General features: G+C 35.9%; 1 protein-coding gene across 1 annotated transcript in view; it reads left to right on the top strand.

Moving 5' to 3' along the window:
* Positions 1-20940, top strand: part of SIPA1L2 (signal-induced proliferation-associated 1 like 2) — a 76011-nt gene extending 55071 nt beyond the window's left edge. Inside the window, exons 16-21 of the mRNA XM_010004540.1 lie at positions 2732-2951; positions 9826-9957; positions 16569-16622; positions 17578-17701; positions 19335-19416; positions 20305-20940. Of these exons, the coding sequence (XP_010002842.1) occupies positions 2732-2951; positions 9826-9957; positions 16569-16622; positions 17578-17701; positions 19335-19416; positions 20305-20451 (759 nt within the window). The 3' untranslated portion in view covers positions 20452-20940. The remainder of the gene's footprint in view (positions 1-2731; positions 2952-9825; positions 9958-16568; positions 16623-17577; positions 17702-19334; positions 19417-20304) is intronic.
* Positions 20941-27093: the final 6153 nt, after the last annotated feature.

Genomic DNA, 27093 nt, shown 5'->3' with positions numbered 1-27093 from the left:
AAGTGAATTTCTGGTAGTCCCAAAATTGCTATAGAGAAGGCAGTATCATTTTCTCCAAGCTAAGCATATTCCATAGGGATGCTATAAATACTGATCATGAGTCCCAAAATATAGTTTCCCACAATAAAGAAAATATCTAGTTTGATTTTTATGTATGAAATACAGTATTTGTTTAAGTATATCTTTGCTTAGCTTGAGCAGAGACAGAAGCAGGTTGAGCAACTTAAATTTTCAAATGTTGAAAGCTACATTTTCAAGGTTGGATGCCTAAATTTATATATCTCATGTGATATTCAAGCATATGAATAAAAGTAGCCCACTTTCTGCTGCCCTTTGATACCAAGAATTTTGTTTGAAGTGTGAATCAATTTCATGTCAGTATCAGTTGCAACTGCTCAAAAGGCTTCCAGTGCTTCTGGAAAGCTTAAGTCTAATCTTTATAGTATGAAGACAATCAGTGATATTTAAAAGTTCACAAAAAGTGGATGAAAACCCTAAAATTCACTGCTCCCCAAAATATGTGTGCTTCTGAATTCTGTGCTTAATGTGGAATAAAGCACAAAGTGATTAAATTACTTGAGGTAATTGTCACACTTTGACAAGAGCTCAATGCTCTCTTAACCCACTGTGTTTATACAATGTGCTAAATAGCATAATCATCATGTCTGAACAAAAGTAACACATGGGAATCCTCTAAGTGCAGAGATGAATTTAAAATTCAGATAATATATATATTTTTAACATGCAGTATGTTAAGTATGCTTTATATGTGTTTGAACTCTCATGAATAATGTCGTAGGGGTTTTTGTGATTTATGATTGATCTAATAATTGGTTTTCTGTGATGATTTCAAGAGCTGCCAATGTTTCTGGCTACCTAAATAAGAAACAACAAGGAGTGAGGAGATGTAGCTATCCTGAAATAAATTACTTCTATCCCCTTCCCCTCCTAAGGCACCCAAACAAAAGCTCACTAGGTGGGAAGGCCCTGACTTGCAGGGGATTTCCCAGCCATAGGACTTGGCAGTATCCAGTCCTTGATTATGCTTTCATAGAGCATATTAATCTTGGTATAGATGAGTCAGTTGTCTTTGACAGTGAAGCCAGAAAGGAATTTCCTGAATATGTAAGATTCCACAGAAGCAAATCACATTTTTTGTTTGGTTTGTTTTTACCTTCTTCCTAAATCACAGAATAGTGATCCCTCTCGCACCCTGAAAGGAAGCTCTGTAAAGCCCAACAATTAGCACTGAACATGTTTGGATAGCTAGTGAATAACCTTTTTAGATAGAAGATGCAGTATAAGGTTGAGGAGACTTGAGTAACAGCCAGGAATTGCAGCAGGAGGCTTACTGGGAGTCTTGAGTGCAGGAAAGAGGATTGGAGACCTTTCAATTCCGAGGGTGAAGGCTTTTAACCCTCTGCCCAATATAGTCCCTAATTAAGCTCAGGGTCTTTTCATGTCATTTAACCACTGCTTATAGAAGGTAACCATATATATCCATTTATTTAACAATGCTGTGTATGTCTTCTATCCATTCATTTAGGGATGCTGCTCATGTCTATTGTGATCATTTTATGTATGTGTTAAAACAAAGTTTTGGGTGATGTTGGTTCCCACTGCCCACATCTGTTTCAAGCCAATCTCTAGAACAGATCTCTAGATTAGAATCTGAATATTTTCTCCCCTCAGTTTTCTCTGGGACACAGTTAAACACTTCAACAATTTAGCATATTTTGTATTATCGTAAAGATGAATGCTTTACTGAACTAGCACTATGAAGTGTATTTAGGTAAAAACAGTGTCTTGTGGTGTGATGGAATTTTTCTGTGCATTCATTTTAGAAGTATTCATCAGTGAGCAAGTTTTGTCAGAAATATAGCAGTGTAGATATCTTCCTATGCTATAGTCACTGTTTTAAAAAGCTACTGCTCTTAAGCATACATAGGAAATGTGCAACTCATAATGAATTGCAAAGAAAACAAGAAAGGGCATTAAGTTGTTATATGCAGGACATACCAGTTAAAATAATTAAGGCAAAAACTAACATTTGTAGATGTGTAGAATAACTGGATTTGCAGTGCTGAAGAATGACTTATGAAGGGGAAAGGCCCAGTTTTATGTTACATTAACATCTTGTTTTACTGTAGATATGGGGCTTATGGTTTAAGTAACTTTTTGAAATGCATAAACAGTTTTCACTGAACTCTGTTATCCTCTTTTCTAAGCCTCTTTTGTGAGCTCTAGAGAGATGCAGTGTCTCAAGTAACTTTTATTATTCAATGAATTATATTGCACCATATATCAGTTCAGAATGTTTAACATTAAAGTGTAGTCATTTCAAATTAAAATCAAACTGTTCTATGTACAGTCTTAAATACATGTTACCAAAGTTGGTAACCTTATATACATTTCTGGAAAACATTGCTGTCATAATTGTATGGAGGTTTCATTTAAACATTTCAGAATTAATAAAACTATACGGTATCCAAGAAATTCATGGTTATCTCTTCCAAAATATTAAAAGAAAGTATGAAAATCCAGTTCTTTAACTCTTTTGAGGACACAGTAGATCTGATATGGTGGAACACATCTCTGATCTTCTGTATAGCTCAAGAATTCCATAATGCCTGCCCAGAAACTAATCCCAAGCACTGCTGATGGGATATGATTGTGTGAATTATTTGAACCAGTAACACATGTTCTTGTATCTTCGTCTTTTGATATTTAGTTTTCATTATATGGAAACCTTTCTCCAAGGAGGACGCTTTACCGTACCCTATCTGATGAGAGTATATGTAGCAATCGAAGAGGATCTTCCTATGCTAGCTCTCGAAGTTCAATGCTGGACCAGGCCTTACCAAATGATATCTTGTTTAGCACAACTCCACCATATCACAGCACGTTGCCTCCCAGAATGAGCCTGACTCCTGGAATGGGAAATCTGAGAAGTAAGTGATTTTCACTGTCATTGCTGACTTCAGAAAATGTATAATGAACTCAAGCAAATCATCAAATATGAAGTTAGATTTTAGTTTTAAGGTGAAATTATGAAGTATCAAATGAGTATCTAGATATCCTAGTAAAAGCAGATTTGATCCGCAGTAAATGCTTATGCTTGCCTTAGTGATCAGTTCATATTTATCATGTTTGGAGACAGTATTAACTTCCCCAAAAAATTTCATTAGGCCAGTGGTAGGCAACAAACATTTGTCTGAACATATTTCTTGTTATAATTTTATTTTCCAGTGATTACCTAATTAGGCCAAACTATTATAATTTGTTTGGTTTTTTATACACTTGAATTACTAAAATATTCACTAATATATTCAAAATAATAGCTAAATGGCACAGCTGCTATTTAGATTATCTTTTTGGTGACATCTTAAAAGGAAATGTGCAATAGTTGTTGTCATCTCAAATTTCAAAACTGAATTCACTGATACCTGTTTTTTTTAACATGTTAGTAAAAACTTTGTGATTAACTCTTCATTTGTAATGGCAGAAAAAAACAAGTGTTGGGTGCTGACTGAAAACTGTTTTGTATAGTGTCTCTTTACTCATGAGGTCTTAGTAAGCAAGATCTTTATTATAAGTTTATCCTGCAATAATTCCAGTATGAGTGGTGAACTGTAAAGTTTGTAGTAATTTTGTGGGAAAAATGGAATGAAAATTATGAAAATTAAAAAAGGAAATTGTGAGATATATATGTACACCACACCCCAAATCTACACAGCCATATGCACATATTTAGGCCAAGTATCCATATTTATATACTTAATAAGATTGAACTGTTTTTTTAAAAAACACTAAACCTCTTAACTTCTCAAATTATTTTGGACTGACCTACAGGGGACACCCAATGTAGAAAAAAAAAAAGGCACTTTCACTTAACTATTTTAATATGGCATCACAGCTGACTGCAATTTAAAAAAATAGTAGAACAGTTGTGGACTCTGAAGTCCACAGTTAAGAAGCTGTGGGTGGATTTCTTGAAAGCTTTAAGGGTTTTATAACTGCATGTCCAGAGAGAATGCAGACAGATGAATTAAAAATAGTAATAAAAAGAGCTCTGTCATTCATCATGTCCATCAGGAACTAGCAGTCACCTGCTGACTTTCAGAAGTAAGCCTTATATACAAAATGCTCTTCTAGTTCCAGTGGCCTCTTTTAGTTTTAGTCACTAACCACTGATTCCTTTTAAATCACTGATTCATTTTAAACTGGTATCACAAGCAAGAGCTTAATTCCTTCTTCAGATGGGAATGCATGCTTGGTGTAACTTTTGCCATTCTAAAAATGTTCTTCTATCAAAGTGAAACTCTTCACTATAAATTTTATATTGCAAGATCCTTCGCTTCTGCTGATAAAAGAATGAAGACCCATTTTGTTTCATTTGAGTCTAATTCAGCCGATTTATAATCTGTGAAGGAGCTATTCATATAGTCAGGTATCCTGATTATTTTTTTTCTTTTACTGTGTTAGGCCTGTGTTTTGAGTGCCATCTGTTGTGATGGTAAATGTGCAATGGGATCAAACCTTCAGTGTGCTTTTATTCTGGAGATTGACTCAAGGCAATTTGTAGTGTACACCCAAGGTATATACTGCTCCTTCAGCAGTGAAATTTTAATGGGTTTTTTTTTAGTTCTGTCTTAAACAGTGTCTTTTCCACTCTTGCTGCTTCTTAGATACAGAAAATTAATTATCCACATAGCTGGCAAACAACACAAAACTATTATTCTGTTAGTCAAAATTAAGCTGATTGTTAATATCCAAGGTAGTTCATCATGCTTTAATATATAAACTCTATTTTTTGCTTCTGGTTTTGTATTATAAAAGTGCCTTTCAGTGCTAGTAATATAGGATATTTTATGATGGTGGTTTCAAGGAAGATTTAATTGGTTATCTGGAATTACACTCTGAAAACAAACGTGTCATGACCTGTCCACCTTTGTTTTCAGAATGTTAGTCAGTGTGTCCATATAAGAAACTAACTTGGGCTCATGTCGGCAAGGTTTTTGTAATCAGTGCATAGAAGGTATTAACATTCTATAGCAGTGGTGATGAGAAGTTTATTTTTCATTTCTTATTTTAGCTTGAAGTTGTAGTTTCAGGTATCAGGGTTCTTAGCTGTCATAGCAATGTCCTTTGTAAAATACATGTGTTTGTGATCTTAAAACATTTTAATTTTTCTGATATTTAGTGTTTACATAAATCAGTGGAAATAGTGTGGTTTTATCTGGAATTCATTTTAGAAAGATACATTCTTGAATGTTATTACCCAGCATGTTGTACATGAAATATTGTGGCAGCACCAAGTCTCATGTGATCCTTCTAGCAAGAAAAAGAGTGTGATTAATAGGAAAGCAAGGCAGCACCAAAACTCAAGTGTAATAGGCAACCTAAAGAGTTCAGTTTACTGGGAAATCAGAATTACCAGACAAAATGACAATGCAAATATAGAAGCAGAAACTACATCTGTTTGTGATGCTGACTGGGGAAAGGAGATGAGAAAATGAAGCTGTAGACTCTTTTTATTATTTTATCACTGGAGGAAGTGAAGTGAAAGAAGAGTTGCTTTCAGCAAAGCCTGAAATGCAGACACTGACAGCTGAGATTGTACACAGTAGAAAGATGTATTTAGTTTTATCTTATTTTTAACTTAAACCAGAAAGTAGAACTTGTGTAGCTGAGAAGTCTGGAATTTTACCTTAGGGACATGAAAGATTCCCTAACTGAGACAGCACTGTTCACATTGAGTGATTCAAGCATGCCAGATATGGCCGCAGGTACAAATCTATCCATGTCTTGCAAATTCATGGCAGCTGAACTATTGGGGAAAGAATGAAAACAATGAGAACCACTGACACAGAACTGGTGTACTAACACAAGTCGGGAATTCTGAAAGACACATGGAGGCAGTTGGATTGCTATTGCAGGCACTATGGTCTGCTCTTACTGTATATAGACACATAACATAGAAAGGGGAAAGAAAAATGCCCAAAGTGTTGCAATAGCATGGCGTTCCTGTGCTGTGAGGAAAGGTTCAAGGTGCTGGATGCTTGCTCTTAAGAGAGTCATAAAGAAGGAAATATTCTGCAGTGATAAACTAACAAATGCTGAAAGTAACAAATGCTGAAAGTTCACAGATTGTAAATGCCATAGGGAAAAAAGCTGCCAGAAATACAACTTGTGAAGCAGTGTTAGATGAAAATCTTAAAACTGGCTCACTGTCATTGTTTGCATCAATCCAAAGCTAACTTCATTGGTAAGCGTATTAAAATGGAAGAGTGCCTCTGTGTATTTATGATGTGTAACATGAACAATTTGGAAATCAGTTTTTCAGTAAGCAAATGAAGGCTGTTGATTAAATAATACACCCAACTAAATGAGTGTGTATATTGTCTGTTACAAATTCTTACACAGTGAATAGCACACTGTACCAGAAAATGAGACTTATTTTCAATAACAGAAAGGAAGGAAAAAGTAGATACTGGAAGCATACATCTAGTATTCTAACAGTAATGTGAGCATGAATCCATGAGGAAGTCTACTAGCAGGCTGGCATCTTTGAAGGGAGACTTTGTGTGACCCTAGGTAATATTGAAGAAGGGGAAGGGTTTGGCAGGCAGAATCTGTTGTCTAACAGGATTGTAGAGATATAATTGGTGAATGTAGGAAAGAAGAGCAGACAATAGATTCATGTCTGTATGTGATTTGATATATTCCTTCAGCTGCAGCATCTTTTGAGATAATCTACTTGTTAACTGACATGTCTGGTTTGAGCACAGTAAGTGAGGAGTACTGAGCACATATTTTTTCATGATCTACAGTCTCAACCTGAAAGTAGCATTTCCAGCTGAAGCAGGATACTTGTATTGGAAGTAGAAGAGGTTAAGTCAGGTGAATCTTTCTTTTTTATAGCTATTTACTCTTTGAATGCAAAGTTGTGTGGGACTGATGACAGTCAATTTGAAGAGCTCTGTTGGAAACTGACCTGACCACATAATTTTGCTGAAAATAAGAACTCTCTGAACTGCTTTATACTTTTATGTAACAATAACAAAAATCAATAAAATTCCTAAGTGTAGGAAGAGAGTGACATAACTGAAAGGACCAGAAACCACAAGATCAATGATTTTATGACCAAAGGAGCACACCAAATAAAACAATCCTTTAAATTGAAACATAACAGTTAGATTGTTTCCTCAAAGGAAGTAAAGGGTAAGTCTGTGTTACTTCAAAATGGATTTTGGGGGCGATGAGGACAGCAACCTACAAGATTAAGTATATTCTCCTGTTCACATAGAGGTGGAAATGCTCGAGCATAGCTTGAGCCAATGTAACTTGCCACCTCTTCACAAATCAAAAAGGAAGACGAGACAGCCTGCAGATGCTAATGCAACATTCATACAGAGAAAAAGTGGAGGTAACAGCGAGGTAAGAGAAGCAGGGAGGAAATGCAAATACTGAAGAGTAGAAATAATTAATCTCACCCAGAGCATTCCTGAAACACAAACAATATCCTCTGAAAGTCCACAGACAGACCTATATAATTAGAGCTCTTTTTTTTCCTTCTTTGTTTTTCCTCATGCTCCTCTTCCCCCACCCCCGCTGCACAAGAACACGTAATTTATATCTTGAAAATGAATTATTCTGTGGTGGCATACTCATGCCTGTTCAGTTATTCCACTTAAAATTTCAGCCATCAGCATGAGCACTTCCATTTTCAGAGCTATCAATATTCAAGTCTCTCCTCTGGCAGGCTTTCTCCAGTTGAGTTGCTCTGTCAAGTCTTACATAGGACTGAATAGAATCCACCTAAGGTGAACTGAGGTTCTCACAAAGACAATGCATAATGAAGGATGACTACTGGTGAATATATCACTCCTACACTGGAATTTGGAAAGCCAGCAGAATCGCACTGGGAACAGGCATCTTCCTGACAGGTTTCACAATCAGCCTCTGTAGGCTGATCACACAAAAGCAAGGGCTGTCCCTCAGGGCCTTTCTGCTGGTCTAGGACCAAAAGCTGGCTTGCCAGTCTTTCTCATAAGGCATTCTGTGTCTTTTCCAAAACAGGGATGTATAGAACATTTGTACTTGTATAAATAAGGTTCTTAGAATTCCCAGGTTATATGCAGAAGTTCAGAGACTGCTCTGATGTTGAGCTTCCAATGTATTTGCACTCCAAGGTAACCTTGGGTAAGATTTTATGTATGTTTGTAAGGAACTGAAAATAAAATATTCATACAGACATAAGGATAGAATATATTTGTATATTACGTTTTCCATTTCATGTAACATCCAATTTTGCATACTAAGAGTGGGTGTTGAGAAAGATACTACAGAGGTTTCTCAATCCACTTCCAATTGTAATATAACAAGAGCTGCAACTTTCATATAAGATACAGAACAAGATAAGCTCCACAGTAAGTGGGATTTCTACCTATTCTGGATTGTTTTCACTTTGTTGAACTCCTAACTTTCCTCAGAGGATTGCAAACTTCTTTCACTTTCCTGTTCCTGTTTTATTTATTTTTTTTAAACAATCTTTCTGCGAAGAACAAAATACTCTTTAATCATTCCTGCATGCAGTAGAATGCTCTTTAACAGGCTGCTGCTTTTGGATTTTTAGGTCAGAAATCTTAAATTCACTGGGTTTTGGTATTCTTTTTCACTGATATCAGGACAAAGACAACATTCCATTTGCTTTGACTATAATGTGTCTTCCACTTGTATGTATGCATTTTTTCCTTCATTGATTTTTGTATTTGGTGTTTTCCTGGAAAATTTCCTCATAAATTATTGTCTGTATCACTGCAATAACTAGGAAGAATTTTCCTCCTGAAATATTTGTGGGAAGGTTACTATTTTGACCATTTTATTTAATAGAAGTAGATACATCTGAGATATTTTTTTTTTCCTGACTGTACTCTGTAATAAATGTACAATATTGTATCACTAGCCTTATGGCCAAGATAAAATATGATTATAAATCATATTTGTCCAGTTTCAAGAACCTCTGTGTGCCTGTTCAGCAGTATTCATTTTAATGTGTTCACGTTGATCAGAGTGACGATTGCTATAGATAGATAAGAAAAATGTAAAACCATTTACAATAGTTAAGAAAAGTAGCATCTCCTCTACTAAGATGTGATACTTTTCTAAAAGACTGCGTAAGTGAAAGCATAACTTTATTGTTTATACATTTCAATTGATATACAATCTATCTACAGCATACCATGTGTTACAGCTCACTCTGAAGCTTAGAGATCAGCACAAAAGTCTTGCACCCTCAGATATACAGCTACAAATAGTAAACTAAGATGTTAAGAAGAGTTTTGGATGTAGGATAGAATTTAAAAATGTGTTAGAAGGAAAGCAGGTGATAGTTTTCAAATTGTTCCTGAAACTATATTTAAGTTTCAGACTAAAACTCTGCTTGTAAATATCTTGGATGTTGTTTCACAGGCTTCTTAAAAATACAACTTTGTGTCTCTAGCAACATTTTTGCTCAGTGCTCAGGCTTAATATGGTATGCTTTAAGAATGGATGCTGCCTATTCACACAGCATTCACATGAAAATGCAAAGAATACATCACGTGCAAAGTGGCACAAAAAAACCTTTAGAAACCCTTCCCATCTTAGTCTTAAGTGTAAAAATTGTTCCACCCGTACTGAGTATTGAACAGGAAAAGAGAAATGTGAGAAATGAAGATAAGCACTCTTTGCTTATACATTTTTAAGAGTTCATTATAAGAGCTTCAAAATTCATTGTACGTCATTGTTATAGGAAGACTAATTATTGTGTTTATTGTTTAGATGAATTCTGGTTCTCAGATGGGTCCTTATCTGATAAAGCCAAATTCAATGATCCTGGCCTGATGCCCCTGCCAGACACTGCCACAGGGCTAGACTGGTCCCACCTGGTAGATGCTGCACGAGCGTTTGAAGGTAACAGGAGAATTTGAATTAAAGATCAATGTTTCAGTACACAAACTTTTTATAAGTTGTAATACTGTTTATTGTGTAGCCACATTTTGACTTGCAAAAATCCAGCATTGCTTCCGTAGCCCTTTAGTTCTTTTGGCAAGATCACTTCTCAGTGTGAAAGATTATCACTGAAAATTTGGGGTATTCATGATACTTTCAGTATTTTAGATACAATTTATCTACACAGGGCCTAAGTTCCTTCTGTAATCAATTGTAAAAGTCAAATCCTTTGAAGGAGAGATTCAAAGCATTGAAGTTAGATGTTTAAAATGAAACTGAGAGTAACACTTTGCTGAGTTTATTGTGTTGTGTTTAAAAGCTTGTATGTGTAGTACAAATCATGTTGCAGTCCCATTCAGTTTTCATAAGACCATGAAAAGCAGCAACATGTATAATACATTTTCCAGTAGCAGAACTTGAGGTGCAGGTTATAGAAGACTAGTTTTGCATTATTTAATTATAAGACCAGGTTAACTAAGAAAAAATCTCATTTGCCTCTCTGAAAGCTCAGCCTAGCTGAGTGTATTTGTAGTGTATAATCACAGAAAGGTAGTTTGAATCTGTGTACGAATATATACAGTTGAATGTGTTTTGTGGTTCTGAGAGGTGATTTGCATAAGTCACTGTACTGCCCTAAAATTTCCAGCATTTCTTACTTGGTGTTACTCTCATTATTGAATGTATGGGAAGTCAGAGGTATATGTGAATAAGGATGACATTACCACGGTCATCATTACACAGAATACAGGTCTTAACCTTATGAGGGCAACTGGTTATGAAGTTAGTGATGAGATATTCTAATTTTTTCTGGTATCCGGTTCCTTCCCTAAGTAAGAAGTGATTGAATTTCAATTTGATCAAAAGCTCTTCAGAACTACTTACTATACTAATTTAAATGGCATTGGTAAAAACCCAAACCAATTGTGATGACTAGCAATCCTAACTACTGTTTTGTTTCTTAACATGATTAACTGTGTGTGCATTCATTACTATTCAGTACTTAGTCAAACATGCCTGTTGTCCCTGGCAGAAGCTACTGTGCTGCTAAGAATCTGACAACTCTTCCCATGCATTTCTATGCTCAGGGAATGCCCTGCTGTTTGTTATTTGTATTGATGTCTGAAACAAATGAAACTACATTTGAAGCAGTAAATGACTAACCCTCTAACTTTCTACCCAAAGGATATTTTTTTCAATGCTAATAGAAATTTTGAGTTCAGCTGTAAAAAAGGTCATTCTGTGCCAGTTATACTCCTGTATTTTTAGCTTTCCTTGAGGAGTAGAATAGATTTTCCTTATTTTCTCTACTTAATATCACTATGATAAGTGTTATATGAATGTAATTACAATTCAAATTTGAGAGAGAGGTAGAACAATGTAGCTATCTACAGTGCACTCTCCTAGGGAGAAGGAGTGTTCACTTGTTCATTGCAAAAATTTTAGATTTATCTTCAAATATTGCTGAAGAACTGGTAATCTGAGTCGCAAGATGGAAACATTTATTGATTTATTTTTTTTTTTATTACTGGAAGAATTTGAATAGTAAATAATAATCTAGTTTTGTATGGAAGAATGTAATTATTTTCTGCTTAGGACTCCACAGTAATTGTAGAGACAGCTATGTATATGTTAGACGATTTATAAAATGCTTTGACTGAATTCATAGTATTACAATTTGAAATTTTTACAAGAAGAGGGGTGTTAAAACCTTTGTTAAACTTTCTCTATCCTACGTCTTGCAATTTGAAAGACATTTTTAAAAGAGTAACTGGTAGACATATCATTAAAAATTATGTTATATATGTGTTAGTAGATGCTGTTTATGTATTTTAATGTTGTTGACTTAGAAGTAATTTCAACTTACTATGTAAAAATAGCCTGGAACCACTATTCCAAATTCTATCAGTGTGAAAAAGACAGTGGATAATTCTAAAGTTTGCCCACTTCTGAATATAAAACTGCTTAGAGCATTTTATTGAACTGGGTGGAAATGTGATCACATTTTTATAGGACCATCTCAAAAAAACCCAAGACAAACAACACTGCCACCCCCAAGCCTTCAATGAAAAAGATAACAAAATGTGTAGGACTTGTTTAGTACTGATTTAAGAGATTAATTTTACAGTTGTTCTCTAGTTTGGCTTTGCCAGCTTAATATTTCAAAGTTGTGTTCCAGTCTAAAACCTAGATTCAAGATTTAATTTTAATACTTTCTTTACACAAGGTCTTTTCTCAGTATTGGTTTATTGGAATCATGAATCAAATTCCAAGGTCAGGATTTTTCCCCTGTGGTCCCTCTAGATTGTGTGTTGACAACATACATACTTTGATCACTTCAAGATCCACAATGTGAGCCTTGTAATCCTTCATCTGTCTGTCTTAAAATGCAGTTGTCTCTTGATTAATGTTAAATATATCCCTTTTTAACATTAAGTTAGCATTTATTGGTTTAACAATTAAATATAGCAGCAAGACTTTTGCTACCATCGTCTGTACTCACAGTTTACTCATGGGTATAACAAGAACAGTGGTCTTATTTTTAGTTCTCCCCCAGTGTAGAGATGACTAGATTGTTTATTAGTTAGTATTAGTGTTTATCCAACTGAAGCCTTGGTCTTCTGTAGAACAGCAGTTTTTAAACTGTGGTCCATGAGGGTGAAGTTAGTTTTTTGTTTGCCTTTGTTGTTTTTTTGTTGGGTTTTTGTTGTGTGGGGATTTTTTGTTTGTTTGTTTTAATTGAAACCATGATGATGTTTTCCACTTTATGAGGATTTCATTTTCACTGCTTCTGCTTGATCAGAACTTTGTGGGAAGATTAATATTTACTTCAGACTTTTCCTGAAATTCCTCTGTTATTCCTAAAACATTATTTGAAGTCTTTGCACTGCATTCCTTTGCAGGACAGTTTTGGCTCTGACACTTACCCAGAGATCATCTTTAGCATACGTGCAGTATGTCAGCAAGGTGTGTCCTTCCATTTCTTTCATACTTGGATAGGTCTCTTCCACTTCCCTGCTCTTATTGTGGTGGGAGCTGCAGAGAGATGGTAACTAGGGAGCAGCTGACATGCTACAATTACACTGTTATAATACTTTTGTATCTGTCCCTGAAGCAAACATCAAAAAATAGCTAGAACTGGATGTAATTGTACAGCAAAAGAGAGAGAGCTTTAGGGAGGGCAGTTGGGGTGAAAAGGAAAAGGAAAAAAAAAGCCAAAAGAAAGCACGTTGAACTGAGTAAAGATAAAGGTATGAGAATTTATAGAATAAATTGGAAAGCCAAATTAGAAGAAAGAGAACAAAGAAATCTCAGAAAATAGTAAGGGAAAAGGAGAGAATGTTTTTAATTCTGTTTTTGTTTTATGCTTTTGATAGATCTCCGCATTAGGGAATAAGGACTGACTTGCAACTTGTCTGTTATGTTACTGATGGCTAATTTTGAATCTTTTTGTTTTTTTCTGTAACAAAAAGAAAGTCTTTTGAGATGTCCATGTCTGTTACTGTTGCTATAGAGGAGAATTGATACAACATTAACAATAATAGTAGTAACAATAATAATAGTAATTAAGACTTTTGTGCTATTTGTGCTACTTTAAACTGGGTTTATTTTGCTTTAAAAAAGTCTGGTTAGTGTTTGGTAAATCATATTGTGAGAATTAACAGCCTAAGAAAGTTCCTCTGGTGTCTCTGATTTAGTTCATTAAACTAGAAGGTTTCAACTTCCATTTTCTTTCCAGGTTATTTTTATGAATGTCTACTAGTGCCAATAATAACACAGTGTTTCTTAATGAAAATTTATCATTGCAGAAACATCTGTGCTAGTATAATTAATCATATTTTAATACTTCCATATAAAATCTTTATAACTTTATGCAAGTAATGCTAGACATAACATAATGCAAAAAAAGTGAAGTATTCAGCATGAGAAATAATTATTTTAACCAAAATAGTATGTTAAGCTGCTAGAAAAAGGAAAAAAATAAAGTATCTAGTTAACATTTGGTCTTTTCTAGTGCATGCATTTGTAACTCCTTTTGCTTCAGTGAATATGTCAGTGTATGTTTGTGGGTAGACTTTGCCTTAATAGTAAGAAAGTGACTTCAAGCACTATATTCATTTTAGCCTTTTTTGCTCTCCAGTACATAAAATTGTCTGGAGTTTTTTCTGGCCTCTGTTAGTGGGCTGGAACAGTGAAAATCCAGATCGAAATTCTTAGTAGCTACAACTGTACAATTCTATTACTTTAAAGGGCTATCAATACTACTATCAATATCATTAATGAAGATATTAAGCAACACTGGTCCCAGCTCTTACCCCTGAGGGACACCACTTGTCACCATTTTCCATCTGGACTCAGAGCCATTGACCACTACCCTCTGGGTGCGACCATCCAGCCAGTTCCTTACCCACTGAACAGACCACCCATCAAACCCCTATCTCCCCACTTTAGAGAGAAGGATGCTGTGGGGCACCGTGTCAAAGGCCTTGCAGAAGTCCAGATAGATGACATCCACTGTTTTTCCCATGTTGACTGATGTATTCACACCATTGTAGAAAGCTACTGAGTTGGTCAGGCAGGATTTGCTCCTGGTAAAGCCGTGTGGGCTGTTTTGAATTACCTCCTTGTCCTCCATGTGTCTTAGCATGTCTTCTAGGAGGATCTGATAGCTTTGACTTAATTTTAATGAATATAAATTCTAGCCAGTTCTGTTAAGAACCAATACAAAATGAATCAGCAGAATGATTTTGCTCTTTGAAGCACAAGTTCAACCTTCACTACAATTCAGGTTTAAAAACAGTTCTGATTTAAACAGTAAACTGGTGAAACTAGAGCTAAGCATAAAAACTTATGTGGAGATCAGTGACATTTGATACAGTTACTGGAAATAAAAAAGTATTCAAAGGGAAAATACTTTGCTAGTCCAGGACGTTGTTGAAGTACTAGTTACTAACAGAAATTTATCATGTTACTGACTTGTTCAGAGAATTATTTGGACACTAGCTTGTGTCCACATTAAGGAACTACTCTTTGGAGAGCAACACAGGCATTTACATATTATGTTATCTAATTGGAGACTTCTGGTTGTTAGTGGTCATGTAATGATTTTATTCCTTACCTGGTGAATGTTAGAATATAGTTTTCTCTTTTATAAAGGTGGGAACATGGGGAAATATGTTAGACTACAAAAATAGAAAATATGTAACAATTTCTTTCCTATTCTGTTAATATTATTTTTTAATTTTCATAGAATCATAGAATGAATTGGGTTTGAAGAGACCTTTAAAGGTCATCTAGTCCAACCCTCCTGCAGTGAGCAGGGACATCTTTAACTAATTTTTTTTAACTTTAAATTATATGGAGTTGATATTCATTAGGAATTATACAAGGAATAAAAAGTTAATACACACATTATACTTCATTGCAAGCACCCATATTTCTATATTTTTGTGTTGAAATAATATGAAATTATTTTAAAATACTGTGCTTTATAATATTACCATGTGATTTCATTAACAGCTGCATGTACCTGGTTTTGCACCTGCTTTTTTCCATCAAGAAATAGATGCTTTCAAATACTGCTGGGGAGATCACACTGAGAAAATGTTTTCTCAGCTGACAAAATAAACCAGACAAGTGGCCATTCTCTTTAATTAAGCATTTGTGGCAGAGAAAAATGAAGATTTTTTAATGTTACAGTAGAATTGCCTCTGAGACACAATGTCACTTGTCACATATTGTTAGCCAGAGAAAAGAAAATAGCAACAGCATAACATTTGTTGAGAACTTTGTTTGCTTCTGTCAAGTGGTAATGAAAATGTGAACAGTATAAAGTTGAAATCAATAATTAGACACGTACTTCAAACTGATTGTTTAAACAGTTGCTGCCTGCATACTGCATTTGACCTGATAAAGTGGTTTTAGTTTATCCATACTAATTACATTTATTCAACCTGTGTTTCAAATCTGTAAATATTGTGTTTTTAAAACTATGATCTTACCTTATTTTCAGCACATAGAGAAAAGTCATGTTCATTTTTGCTGAGATCCATCACTAGTCAGAAATAAGGATAAAAGCAGGGGAAATGAAGCTTGGTCTTTAAAACTGGCCAAAAAATTACATGCAACTTTTCTTTATTATATTTGAATGGAATGAATTTTCAATCTTTGCTATTCCTGAAAACAAATAATTTTAAAAATCCCTTTAAAGAGCTTCTTAGTGTTTGGCTGGTAGAACTTTAAAACCAAAATTTCCTTCCTAGTTAAAATGATCTGGCCTGTGTTTACTGTTTGGTTGCTTAGAGCTTGGAGGGTTGTGAGGTTTTTTACATGCCGTGCCAACCTGTCAAAGGGTGTTGCAATACTGGGTGTCACTGTTAGAGACACAGGGCATGACAGCTCATGCTTTACTGTGATGTTGGTGTGATGTATAAATGGCATTGCAAGGCGGAGGGCACGAGGCAGCCTGAGATGCCTGGGAAACATTTCGCTGTGTGTGCTGGACGTGAGGGCCACAGCTGCTCCTCTGGGGATGGACTGTCTTGTTTATAGGAACATTCTAAATCTTATTCCAGGTTTTGACTCAGATGAAGAATTTGGGCCGTTCTGTCATCACACGCCGTTTCTAGGTCTGGGATTGATGACTTTTGCCTTTTGTAAACTTTCTTTAATATTTCCTATGTTTGCACGTTTGCATGATGATGCAAGCTTCGGGCCTGTGGGGTGGTAGGGCAAGGGGAGAGAGGGAAAGGCAGGCATGTTGTCTACAGAATTTGTACAAGCCCACAGACATGGATTTTGTTTGACAGAAATAAGTTATACCAATCTCCACAGAATGTGGATTTTTTTTTTTTAAAGAAGACAAATTAAATCCTAGTGAATGCATCATTTACTCCTGTTCTGCGCAATTATGATCTGCATGGCATACTTCTATTATGTGGTGACTGATGTATTTTGGCAACCACACTGTATATCCATAGGTAATTACATCCGTGCTTGTTAGATTATGTTCTAGTGGAATCCAATGTAGATAACAGTGTGCCCTAGTCATACATGTAACAAAAACTCAATTGATAAAAAATATTGTGAATGTATTGTTTTTCAAGTATGCAGATTACCATTAGGTTCTGCAAATGCTTGAGACAGTAAAACAGTACAAAATGAACAGTGCAGATTTCTGAGGAATCTGTTTATTCAGATAAGAATAAAGCTTTGAGTCCGTGGAAAATGCAGACCTTTTCAATGAATTATTATTGTCATTGGTTGTGACCCTGAATTCTCAAATGCTGTTCTGCAGATTTCACCAAGACCAATTTGCTGTTCGTATCAGCATTAACTGAGCCAAACAAATCTGCTTCACTCTGCTGATAGACACAAAAAATTGCTTTGGGGTTGCCTTTGGATGCAGATGTGGGCAAGCCAACTAGTTGGAATATACTTTACATCTGCTGATTATCTTCAAAGCTGTGATGTAGAAACCTACGTTCATTTATCAATTCAACTGAAATAATGGCTATAATACAGCCTTGTCTTTTTCATATATATGTTCAGCTTTAAACCTATCCTTGTGTTACTTTTTTACAGATCAGAGAGTAGCATCTTTTTGCACCTTGAATGATATGCAGCAAGCTCAGGGCCTGGAAGGAACACAAGAGTTACCTTTGGATGAGAGTCCCACAGATGGAAAAGATTTCCTGGAGGCTACTGGGTATGTCAGAAGTAAAATTTTATTTCTTAAAAAAATATTTTAAGAAATTATTTTTTCCAAGTGTTGCATGTCAAATTGCCCGTATGCATGTTTCACTGCTATTTGATGGCTGATTTGTTACCTTGACTGATCATGTCTTTAATTTGAAAAATGTTGGTTGTTGAAACCAACCTGTGAGCAGTTCTATCTAGAAAATTTATAGTACAGATAATGCTGTCACTAGAATAGGCCTCTAATACAGAGTACAATTAGGTGCAGAGTTTCAGCTAATAAAATTTTTCTCTGTGTTCCTCCTGTGCCGTAATAAATTGTGTTATACTTATTTCTGTTTTCATTTGAATAGAAATGACAACAGGAGCTCAACTCTGTGCTATGCAATAGCCTTATTGGCAGCAAATGTCTCAGACCCTTTAACAAATGTTCCTACCTATCTTCTGCAACTATTTGCTACATGTAAATCCATATGTTTTAATTTATACAGAGGTAAATTAATCAATAAAACCTGTAACTGAGGACTGCAGGAAACTGTTGTGCCAAACTGCTCAGTCTTTCAAATTCTTTCCAGTGCCCTGGGAAAGTTTTTTTCTTTTTTCCTGCTGTGAGGAGTATACTTGTTAAAAACAGATTCCGCAGTATGATCTGTCCACGAGTACACTTTAAAACAAAAACAAATCTATTATTAGTTTTGCTCTTCAGCTGCAGGAATAGAAGAACAGGAAATTGAGGGAAAAGGCTTCTTGCTGTTAGACTATCACATTTTAGTTTGAACCAATTTTACACAAATTAACTTACTTACATGGTAAAGCACATTTACTGTAATGACTTCTAAGTCCACATCTTTCCCCTGCCCTAGTGGTCAGTAAGAATTGAAAAAGGCTGTTAAAGATGTTCCACTTCTAGCATCAGCAAAGCTGTCAGATTCGTGCACTTGTGTGAAGCAGCTGATTCAGCTTTGTATATGAATCTTCTCTCTTCAGCTTCTCTCTTTTAGCCAAATTATTTCACATTATGGCTAATTTCATCTATAATGTATATGAAAGTGTCTCCCACAGTGCTCAGTGTCATACAGGAAACAGAAACTATGTTCCTTCAGTCATGCATTTGAATAACCTATGGCAATATTTCATACATTTTGACCTTTAAACAAAACATTTGTCTTTATAAAGCAATAGGTTTATCCTTTACTGGAAGTGACACAACTGCAGACCAGACAAAAAAAACTCTCAACAGCTCTTTTGGTCTCCAGTAATTGCTGCTGCTGCAGCTTGCTTTGGATTAATACAATCCTTATCAGAAAGCAGCTTGTTAACAAATGTCCTCTGCACACCAGTTAGCAGCAAGTTTGACTTGCACTGTAAGGGTATGTGCTAATAATTCCTAAAACATTCCTTCTTAAAATAATTGTAATTTCTGCTTGATTTTCATGAGAGGCAGTGTCATATTTTAGATATTTGACCAGTGGGTTTATGTTTCAGAAATAATTTTTTTCTGATGCTGGTTTGGTCTGTGTTTTCCCAACTATGTCTAAACCATCTTGTTTCCCTTGCTGCCACTGAAGTTGTTGCTCTGCAAAAGCTGAGGGAGAAAATGTTTTTAACTGACCCAGGGTTGAAGGCAGTGGTTTACTTTACAGGGAACACGCTCCAAGTACTCTGACTGGAAAAGTAAACCAGCTAGAAGTCATCCTTCGGCAACTACAAACTGACCTGAGAAAGGTAAAAGATAATTAGTAATTTTATTACTCTCCACTTTTAATAGTTATATTTTTATGCAGAGTTCATCAAGGACTTGACAAAAATACATCAGTTGAACTAGATAGTGTAGTTAATGAATGGTAGAACCCAGTAGCTGAGGTGCACTGAGGTGCAGAGAGTCCTATGGGAATGGTTATGAGAACAAGATGCCTCAAGGCTGGCTAGTTTATGGGTCTTTAGTCCAGCATGAGTGTCCTTCATATAGTCACACTCCACAAAGATTGAGCACTTCATCTCCATTAGTGGTACCTCAGATTTTACAAAGGACAGGGATATGGACACCAGCACTATTGCCAAGTAGTGAACACTCCAGATTTGTCGTTCTTATTGCCTCGTGGTATCTTCATCATGTAACAATGACTTGTGTCTCATTTGCTGTCTGATTTCTGAGCTGGAGACAATGCCAGGACTGGTAAAAATGAGACTGCTTTTGCTAAGAAAATAATCATATAAGGGAAAATTTTGAAATTAGATATTTGTCTTCCTTAATGTATTCTTGAAATCAAGTCATTATGATTCAGGCTCTCACATACAATTTTTAACAGCTAAAAGCTTTTTATCTTTTTAGTGCTTGATTTTTTATTTTTTTTTTGTTAAATGGAGTGAACTCCTGTGATTTTTTGTATTAAAGTAGTGTGTAGTTTTCTTTTTAGCTTGTAATATTTTCTCAGAACGAACGAGACAGCTGGAGCATATGTGGGGAATTAACTTGCAGTTAGTAGTTGTAAGAATGGATTAGGAAGCTAAACAAAATATAGCTGTATGGCTTGTACAGAAATATTAACAGCAAAAAATAAATGCTGTAATCACGACTACTCACTTTATTCAACTCGTGTCTTTGTTAACCAGGAAAAACAGGACAAGGCAGTTCTCCAAGCAGAGGTACAGCATCTGAGACAAGATAACATGAGACTTCAGGAGGAGTCTCAAACAGCAGCTGCTCAACTGAGGAAATTTACAGAATGGTTTTTCAATACGATAGACAAAAAATCCTAATGAATAGGCCCCTGGCAAATACTTACTTAAACAGTGTAACAGCTGTATTTTTTGAATTAGCGGGGTAATAATTTCACTGTGTTCTCAATCCATTTTAGGTGTTTCTGCTACATTCTCAATCCAGCTTTATTGATTTGAAAAGGAGAGAGAACTGTGGTAATCTGTCTTTAAATTTGTATTAAGAAAGCAGAGAATAGCAGATATTTGTTTGTGTGCAGATGAATGTAAAAAATCCTTAGTGTCATTTTAGACATTTTTAGAAGATGCTCTGGCTGGGGCTTGCCTGAAAAGGAATATTTGAGGTTTTAGTTCCTGCATTTCAGGTGCGCTGGTGAAGATGTTACAGCAATTTACTTTAGCTTGGGCTTTGGTATTGTAAGATAAAAAGAATAATCAGACATATACTTTAATGTTTAAAAGGTGCTCTATTTTTTTGTATGTACAGTAGTTTTATTTCCACAGTCCACATTGTCATAGCAATAAGAATGGAGGTATAGTGAATAGTCACAAAGCTGTGTTTATAAAATGTTAGCACTGATATGTTTAACACTAGTTTGGATGCAGATACATTAGAGATTATTTATTTGCAGGAACAAATGGTGCCTGAATATAAACAGTGTTTTGATTTTCTAAAAATACACATGCCTTGTAAATGGCTCACTGGGGTTAGCCCACTCCCAACTTCAGTTACTTTTGTATAGTTGATGTTCGGCTAAACAGTTATACTGCTTAACTATTGAAATGATGTGTGGTGTGAGCCAGCCAATCAATTGTACAATGCCAAATTTGTTGATCTTTGTACAGAAGCTTTGATCAAGTGTCTTGTATTTAACACCTTTATTTAAGCTTATTTAACCTTAAATTGTTGTTTTTATAAAGTTTGTTTTATCTGCACTATGGTGAGGTCAGTTGGCTGCAAGTTGTAATATTTTTAGCTTGCCAAGACTGTACTGAGGAGTTCTAGAAAATTCTAACAATTGGATGCTGCTAGTACACAATTGATTTGTTTGTATGCTTTAACATTTTTAACTGTTTAATTTGAAATGGACATACATCCTGCTTTTTTAATAAATGTTAAAAATCTAAACCTAAATTATTTTCTCTTGTATTATCTATAAACACTATCACTAGTAACAGCTCAGGGTTCTGTTCAGGCCACTGTCCAGGTTCTCAGTCTGGAGACAGTCCAGCCCCCCAGAGCTCACAAATCCTGGTTGCCATCAAGCGACCATCAACATCATCAAAGTTGGGTGTGTCCTTTCCTATAACTGAGGAGGTATCTTCACGAGTCAAGGAACAGAAGTTGTTTTGGCTGTTCACAGGCATTGATTAGTGACCTAGGAGAAAAAACTCCTTTACCCAAAAATCCATCCTGAAGAAAGATTTCAAAAGGGGTCTAGTTTTCCTATATTATTTTACATAAATTGTAGCAGCAAATTGCTTGCCATCTTCTTGTGCCAGCAATCAAGGGTTTGATTGCAGTGTTAGTGTGTGTGAGATGTTTTATGTATTGTACTAAGCTTAAAGTCTATTCCAAAAAGTACAGTTTTGCAAGGTGAAATGAAGCTAATGGGCATGTTTCATCTTTTACTGCTGAGAGAAAAAAAAAAGTTCAAGATCATGGTTGTATTCCCAGTTTCTTGTCAGCAGCTGAAGGCATTCAGGTAAACAAACAGAATATTGTTGAATGGTTAAAAAAATAGATTCAGATGATGCAAGTAAAATTCTGTATCCATTTTTACTGCATATCAGCTAAGAAGCATTTTTTAAGTTGAACAAATGTATGTTCCTGCTATAATAATTGTTCTGAATTACTGCTCCTAGGAGAGGTTATAGATGGGTAGAGAATCATGACTTTGGTATCCTCACATCCAAATGAAAAAAACTCTTTTGTCTTTGTATTTTTTTCATCAAAAACTCTGACTCTTACATACCAAACAATATCCATTAAGCTGTATTAACTTAGAGTAATTAAACATGGCAGTCGTGTTACACTAGATTCTGATTTAAATACCTTACAGGAGTCATTAACAAACCCATCTGGCTGGAGACCTTGCCAAATAACAGTGCTAAACAACTTGGGCAATTTGTCTGTGAACATGTTTCTGTGGGGATTGGTTTGCCCACTTTGAGAAGGTGTGTTAACTGAAAGGAACTTGTGAATAAGCTTGTTCTGAAGGGACACTCTTAGGCTTGTGTAGGATTAATAGTCTGATATTCATTTCAGCTATTTATCTCTCAGTTACTGAAAACAAATACCTACATTAAAAAGATTTGCAGTAGTTATCTTCTTTTCCCATATGATTGAAAAACATTTCCAAAAGGGACAGAAAACACTGTTTGCAATTCATCCCTTGCTTTTGCTGACAAAAGTTGTTGTGTCAGAGGCATCTGGCTCTTCCTTAAGTAACTTTCACCATGGGAAAAAGTTTCTAGTCTGGCTGTTTTAATAATATGTGAATACAATATATATCAGAGACCATAATGCCATTTTGGCATGTGTAAAAGCTGTTTAATTAGACATTTTAATTAACTGATTTTAAAGAAAAATACTCTTGGAGACGTTTTGCTAACAAAAATGCCTGGTTTAGTTATATGAAAGCTAAGGCTAAGTCTATGTAAGAAACTAGTGTGGGGCACTAAGAAAATTTAGGTTGTTGCTAACCAATGTTTTGGAAGTGGGTGCTCATTTGGGCTCTTTCTTATCCAGTTCCATTGCTGGACACTTCTTAGTGGCTGAAATTGTGTGGTAGGTGGGCTCTGACTTGGCTTTGTCTGGAAGCTCTGTGCATTAAAAACAACACATATGAACCAAAGCAGAGTGAGCAGAAATTAACTTCAAAGATGTGCTTGTGATCTGAATTAAAACAGTAATATGGAAGTGGTTTTGTTCCTTTTCTTGCACATGTGAGCCTCTTTCCTCCACTAAGCATTTAAAGGCTTCTTTGCTATATAACATCACAGAATTCATCTGATAATGGTCCGATTGACCTTGTCCACATTGGAAAAAACTTAGGCTGGTAGGTGAGTAATACAAATATTTTGCAAAAAGGCTATAAAAATTTTTTTCTCTGCTCTTTTTTTCTTTTTTCCTTTTTTTTTCTTTCTCCTATGCAAGAGCAAATCATTGAATCTTAAAAGCTGCAAAACAGAAGATGAGTATTTTCTGACCAATATAATAAAAGAAACCCCAAGATTATTCAGTGTGCTGGTGGTATCAGTTCTGGTGTCCTTGTGTCCAGACATCAGCTGAAAGTGTTTGCAATAAAACTGAGGAGAGATGATAGAGAGTAAGGAGATAAAAACATGCCCTGCCAGAAAGTAGGATGTGCGAAGTGCACCGGTAGTAATCATGGGCAATATATATGAGTTGTGCTTTAACTGATGGCAGACAACTATGTCCAGAGACTGGAACATTAATAAAATAGGAATTCTTCATTAAAGTTGTTTTATCTTTTGTAAATCCCTTGTTTGGAACCCAGAAAGGAATTGTGAGAATACCTCAGGAAAAGCCTTTCTCATGAGTTAACCCTGACCAGAAGTCTGGTCAGTACTTCGGTAGATGTGACTTAATATTTAAGCAGTGGAGCTTGGTTATACTGAACCCAAGTTTAAGTTTTAGAAGCTCACTCCTTTTCATCTTTGTGTCCTATTTTGAAACTGATGAGAGAATGTGACTGTTTGACTGAAGCTGTTACTAATAGAATGAAGAAGTGACCCCAAGGTTGTCCAGTAGTGAACACTAGTCAAGCCATCTGAGGTTCTCTTTACCACTAACCACTGTAATCTTTCTTTCAGCTCAGGCAAAACTTAGCACATACTTTCTAAAGATTCTTTGTGGAAACTGGAGGTATCTGTGTTCTCATCAATGCTGTGATGAGTTTCCTTCTGTCACTAAACTTAAAAGGGAACTTCAGGACTTGAATAATTCAACACCTGTTTGTTGAAATCCTTGTGTATGAGTTGGGGATCTTAAACATAAGCACTAATTAATATAAATATTTGATCAACATGCTTTCAGTCTCCATACAGATCACAATCAATCTCATTTCCAATGAGGGAAACGCTGTCCTGTCAATTCCAGTCCAACCACATTGGCTTGGACAATGAGGAATGAGTGAACTGCCATTCAAAGGAGAAAGCAAGCAATGGGCTCATTCCTGTGTATTTTAGTGTTCCATAGCTGAATATCCTTTAGCCAGAAAAGCTCCCAATGGCACTGTTGGACTGTGCTTTGTGGGCTGGCTGGCTAATGTCTTTGAAAATATCTGCACATGTATTCCATTCCTCTGGTGTAAATGAGGTTCAAGCTCATTGAAAATACTGAAGAGAGTAAAACTGGGGGAAAGAATCCGTCTCTTTCTGTGGAATGGTGGATTATATCCAGACCATGTTAAAAAAATGAGGTCAAGTGATTAGGCCAAAAACAGGATATGAAAATAAAATCAGTCTGTCTTTATTAACCATGACCTCAGTAGCCCACAGTTTTTTTGGCTCATTGATTTCTAATGTTAATGTGGTTTAAACCTCTTACTACGCTCTGAAGAATATTCTTTCAACAGACCCATATCTATTAAATGAGTCATTTGCTCTTTAAAACTAGATAGCTTCACAGCACAGCAAGCAGTAAGCCTCCTAATGTCTCGCCAATCGTCCAGCAAGCTTGTTGATATTTATACAGAGAGAATTTAAAGGGATGCTGACAGGAGAGTTTCATCATCTGTAAATAGCCTTATTACGGTTCATGTGTAAAATCCTCTTGAATCTTGCTAAGACTGTATGTCAATACCTTCCTTCCCAGTCTGTCCTAATTTATTATTATAGAGCAACCCAGAGTTCTTCAGCTGCTGGCTTTTTGGTTATGTTTTGTTACTTTTTAAATATTTTTTTTTATTTGTTTCATTTTTACAAAGCAAACATGAACTAGAAGAGACTGAAAGAAACCTAAGAAGAAAAAGTGAAATCAGTCTTCAGACTGGCACTGATGAGCATCCTTTTCAAATGTTGTTTGGGTTTTTTTTTTTAAACTTTGGAGAGATGCTTTAATAATCCTCTTAAAGAGAAAAAGAGAGAAAGAACTATTTCTCTCTAACTACTGCATATTTAACAGGCCAATGTGTAATTCCTGAGTGAGCCACAGGTTCTGTGTCAAGCCATGCAGATGGCAAGCCCCACTGCAGTGAATGGCTGACAATATGGTAATAATGACTGGTCCGTATGTTTTAGAAGAAATGTTACAAATTCCTTCCATAAAAATCACTATTTTTCATCTCTAGGAAAGTTCTCAGAAAAACCCAAGCTGCATTTTCTGAAGTGATGTGGAAATGCTCACTTACTGTTAATGGCATGAGCCACTTCCTTAGTGTTCGGAATGAGCATGAGGTATCTGAGCTTTGCTGACTGGGAACTGGGACTGTCAGAGGCATCAGAGGTGCAGATACACCTGCACCTTTTCCTTGAAGGGACTAGGCCTGAGATATCAAATGGGCATCCAGTCTCTAAAGCTTGATTTGATAAGAGTACAGATGAGAAGCCAGATAACAGCTGACAGAGGTACTCTGGTCTTCTGATGAAAAGGAATTTTTTTCTTAGGATTCACAACCAAATCTATGCCCCTCACCCATGAGGGCTGCCTTTTTCCTCTTGTTCATCTCGTGTGGCTTTGAGCAGCTTCTCAGATTGCACTCTCCTGTTTGACACACTACGAAATTATCATTTCTCCTGGCAGCCTGCAAGTTATTTGTGGGTCCTTGTGTTACAGGCAAATCTGTTCCTTTTGGAGTCCCCAGCCAGTCTGCAGGATCCCTGCTCCCTATTCCCCTCCCTTCCTTCAGTGCCTTTCACCTGCCCCATTCTCATGGAAAGCTGTTTGCTTGTGTGCCAGAGTGAAGCAGCCTTTCTGCTGTCCCCCTGTGGCCTTTAAACTGTCCATAACACATGACACACATGCAGTAAACAGAGAAGAAACAAATACAAGAGATACTATCTAGCCTTCCCACTTACCTAAGTGTTTCTGAAACGTTTGCTTGTGGTCACATAATGATAACTGGAAAATCTGGTGGTACCAGTACTGAGCACAAACTGTGGATTGCAGCTGGAATCACAGGAAATAAAGTGGGTTTCGAAAAATGTAAACAGCTTAGTCTTATTAAAGTCATCTGCAGGGAGAAGCAGAGCAAGAAACTTCAGATATTTTGAGGAAGAACTATTCATCAGCCAGCTCATCTTCACTGGCTAAATAGAATTCTTTTTTTAAGGTGCTTTTATTTTTAAACATACTATCCGAGAAGCCTTGAGACAATTAAAAACTTGACTGTATGAACTTCACCTGCTGGCAAACAAATAGGTTCAGGGTTCCTAGGTTATTTTGAAAGTAACTATAGGAGTTAAATTAAATGTGCATGGAGTATATTTTCTGACTTCCAAGGCAGTTAACTGTACAGTTGAAGAGCTATCCCTTGAAAGTATATTTAATCCCCAATATGTATAAGGTATTATATTATCTAAAAAAACCTTCCTCTATGAACCTTTTCTTTCTGGGGCTTTAAACTCTGACTCCAAGAAGGAAATATGGAGAGCTCCAGTCTTCGGTGAGGCTGCTTTTTGTTCTCTTTAAATTATCTGATGACCTTAAACTTGCTC

Source organism: Chaetura pelagica, unplaced genomic scaffold (genome assembly GCF_000747805.2).
Source record: "Chaetura pelagica isolate M959 unplaced genomic scaffold, ChaPel_1.0 scaffold9, whole genome shotgun sequence".
NCBI lineage: Eukaryota > Metazoa > Chordata > Aves > Apodiformes > Apodidae > Chaetura > Chaetura pelagica.
Note: the sequence above shows the minus strand (reverse complement) of the source record. Positions and strands in the feature narration are given on the sequence as shown.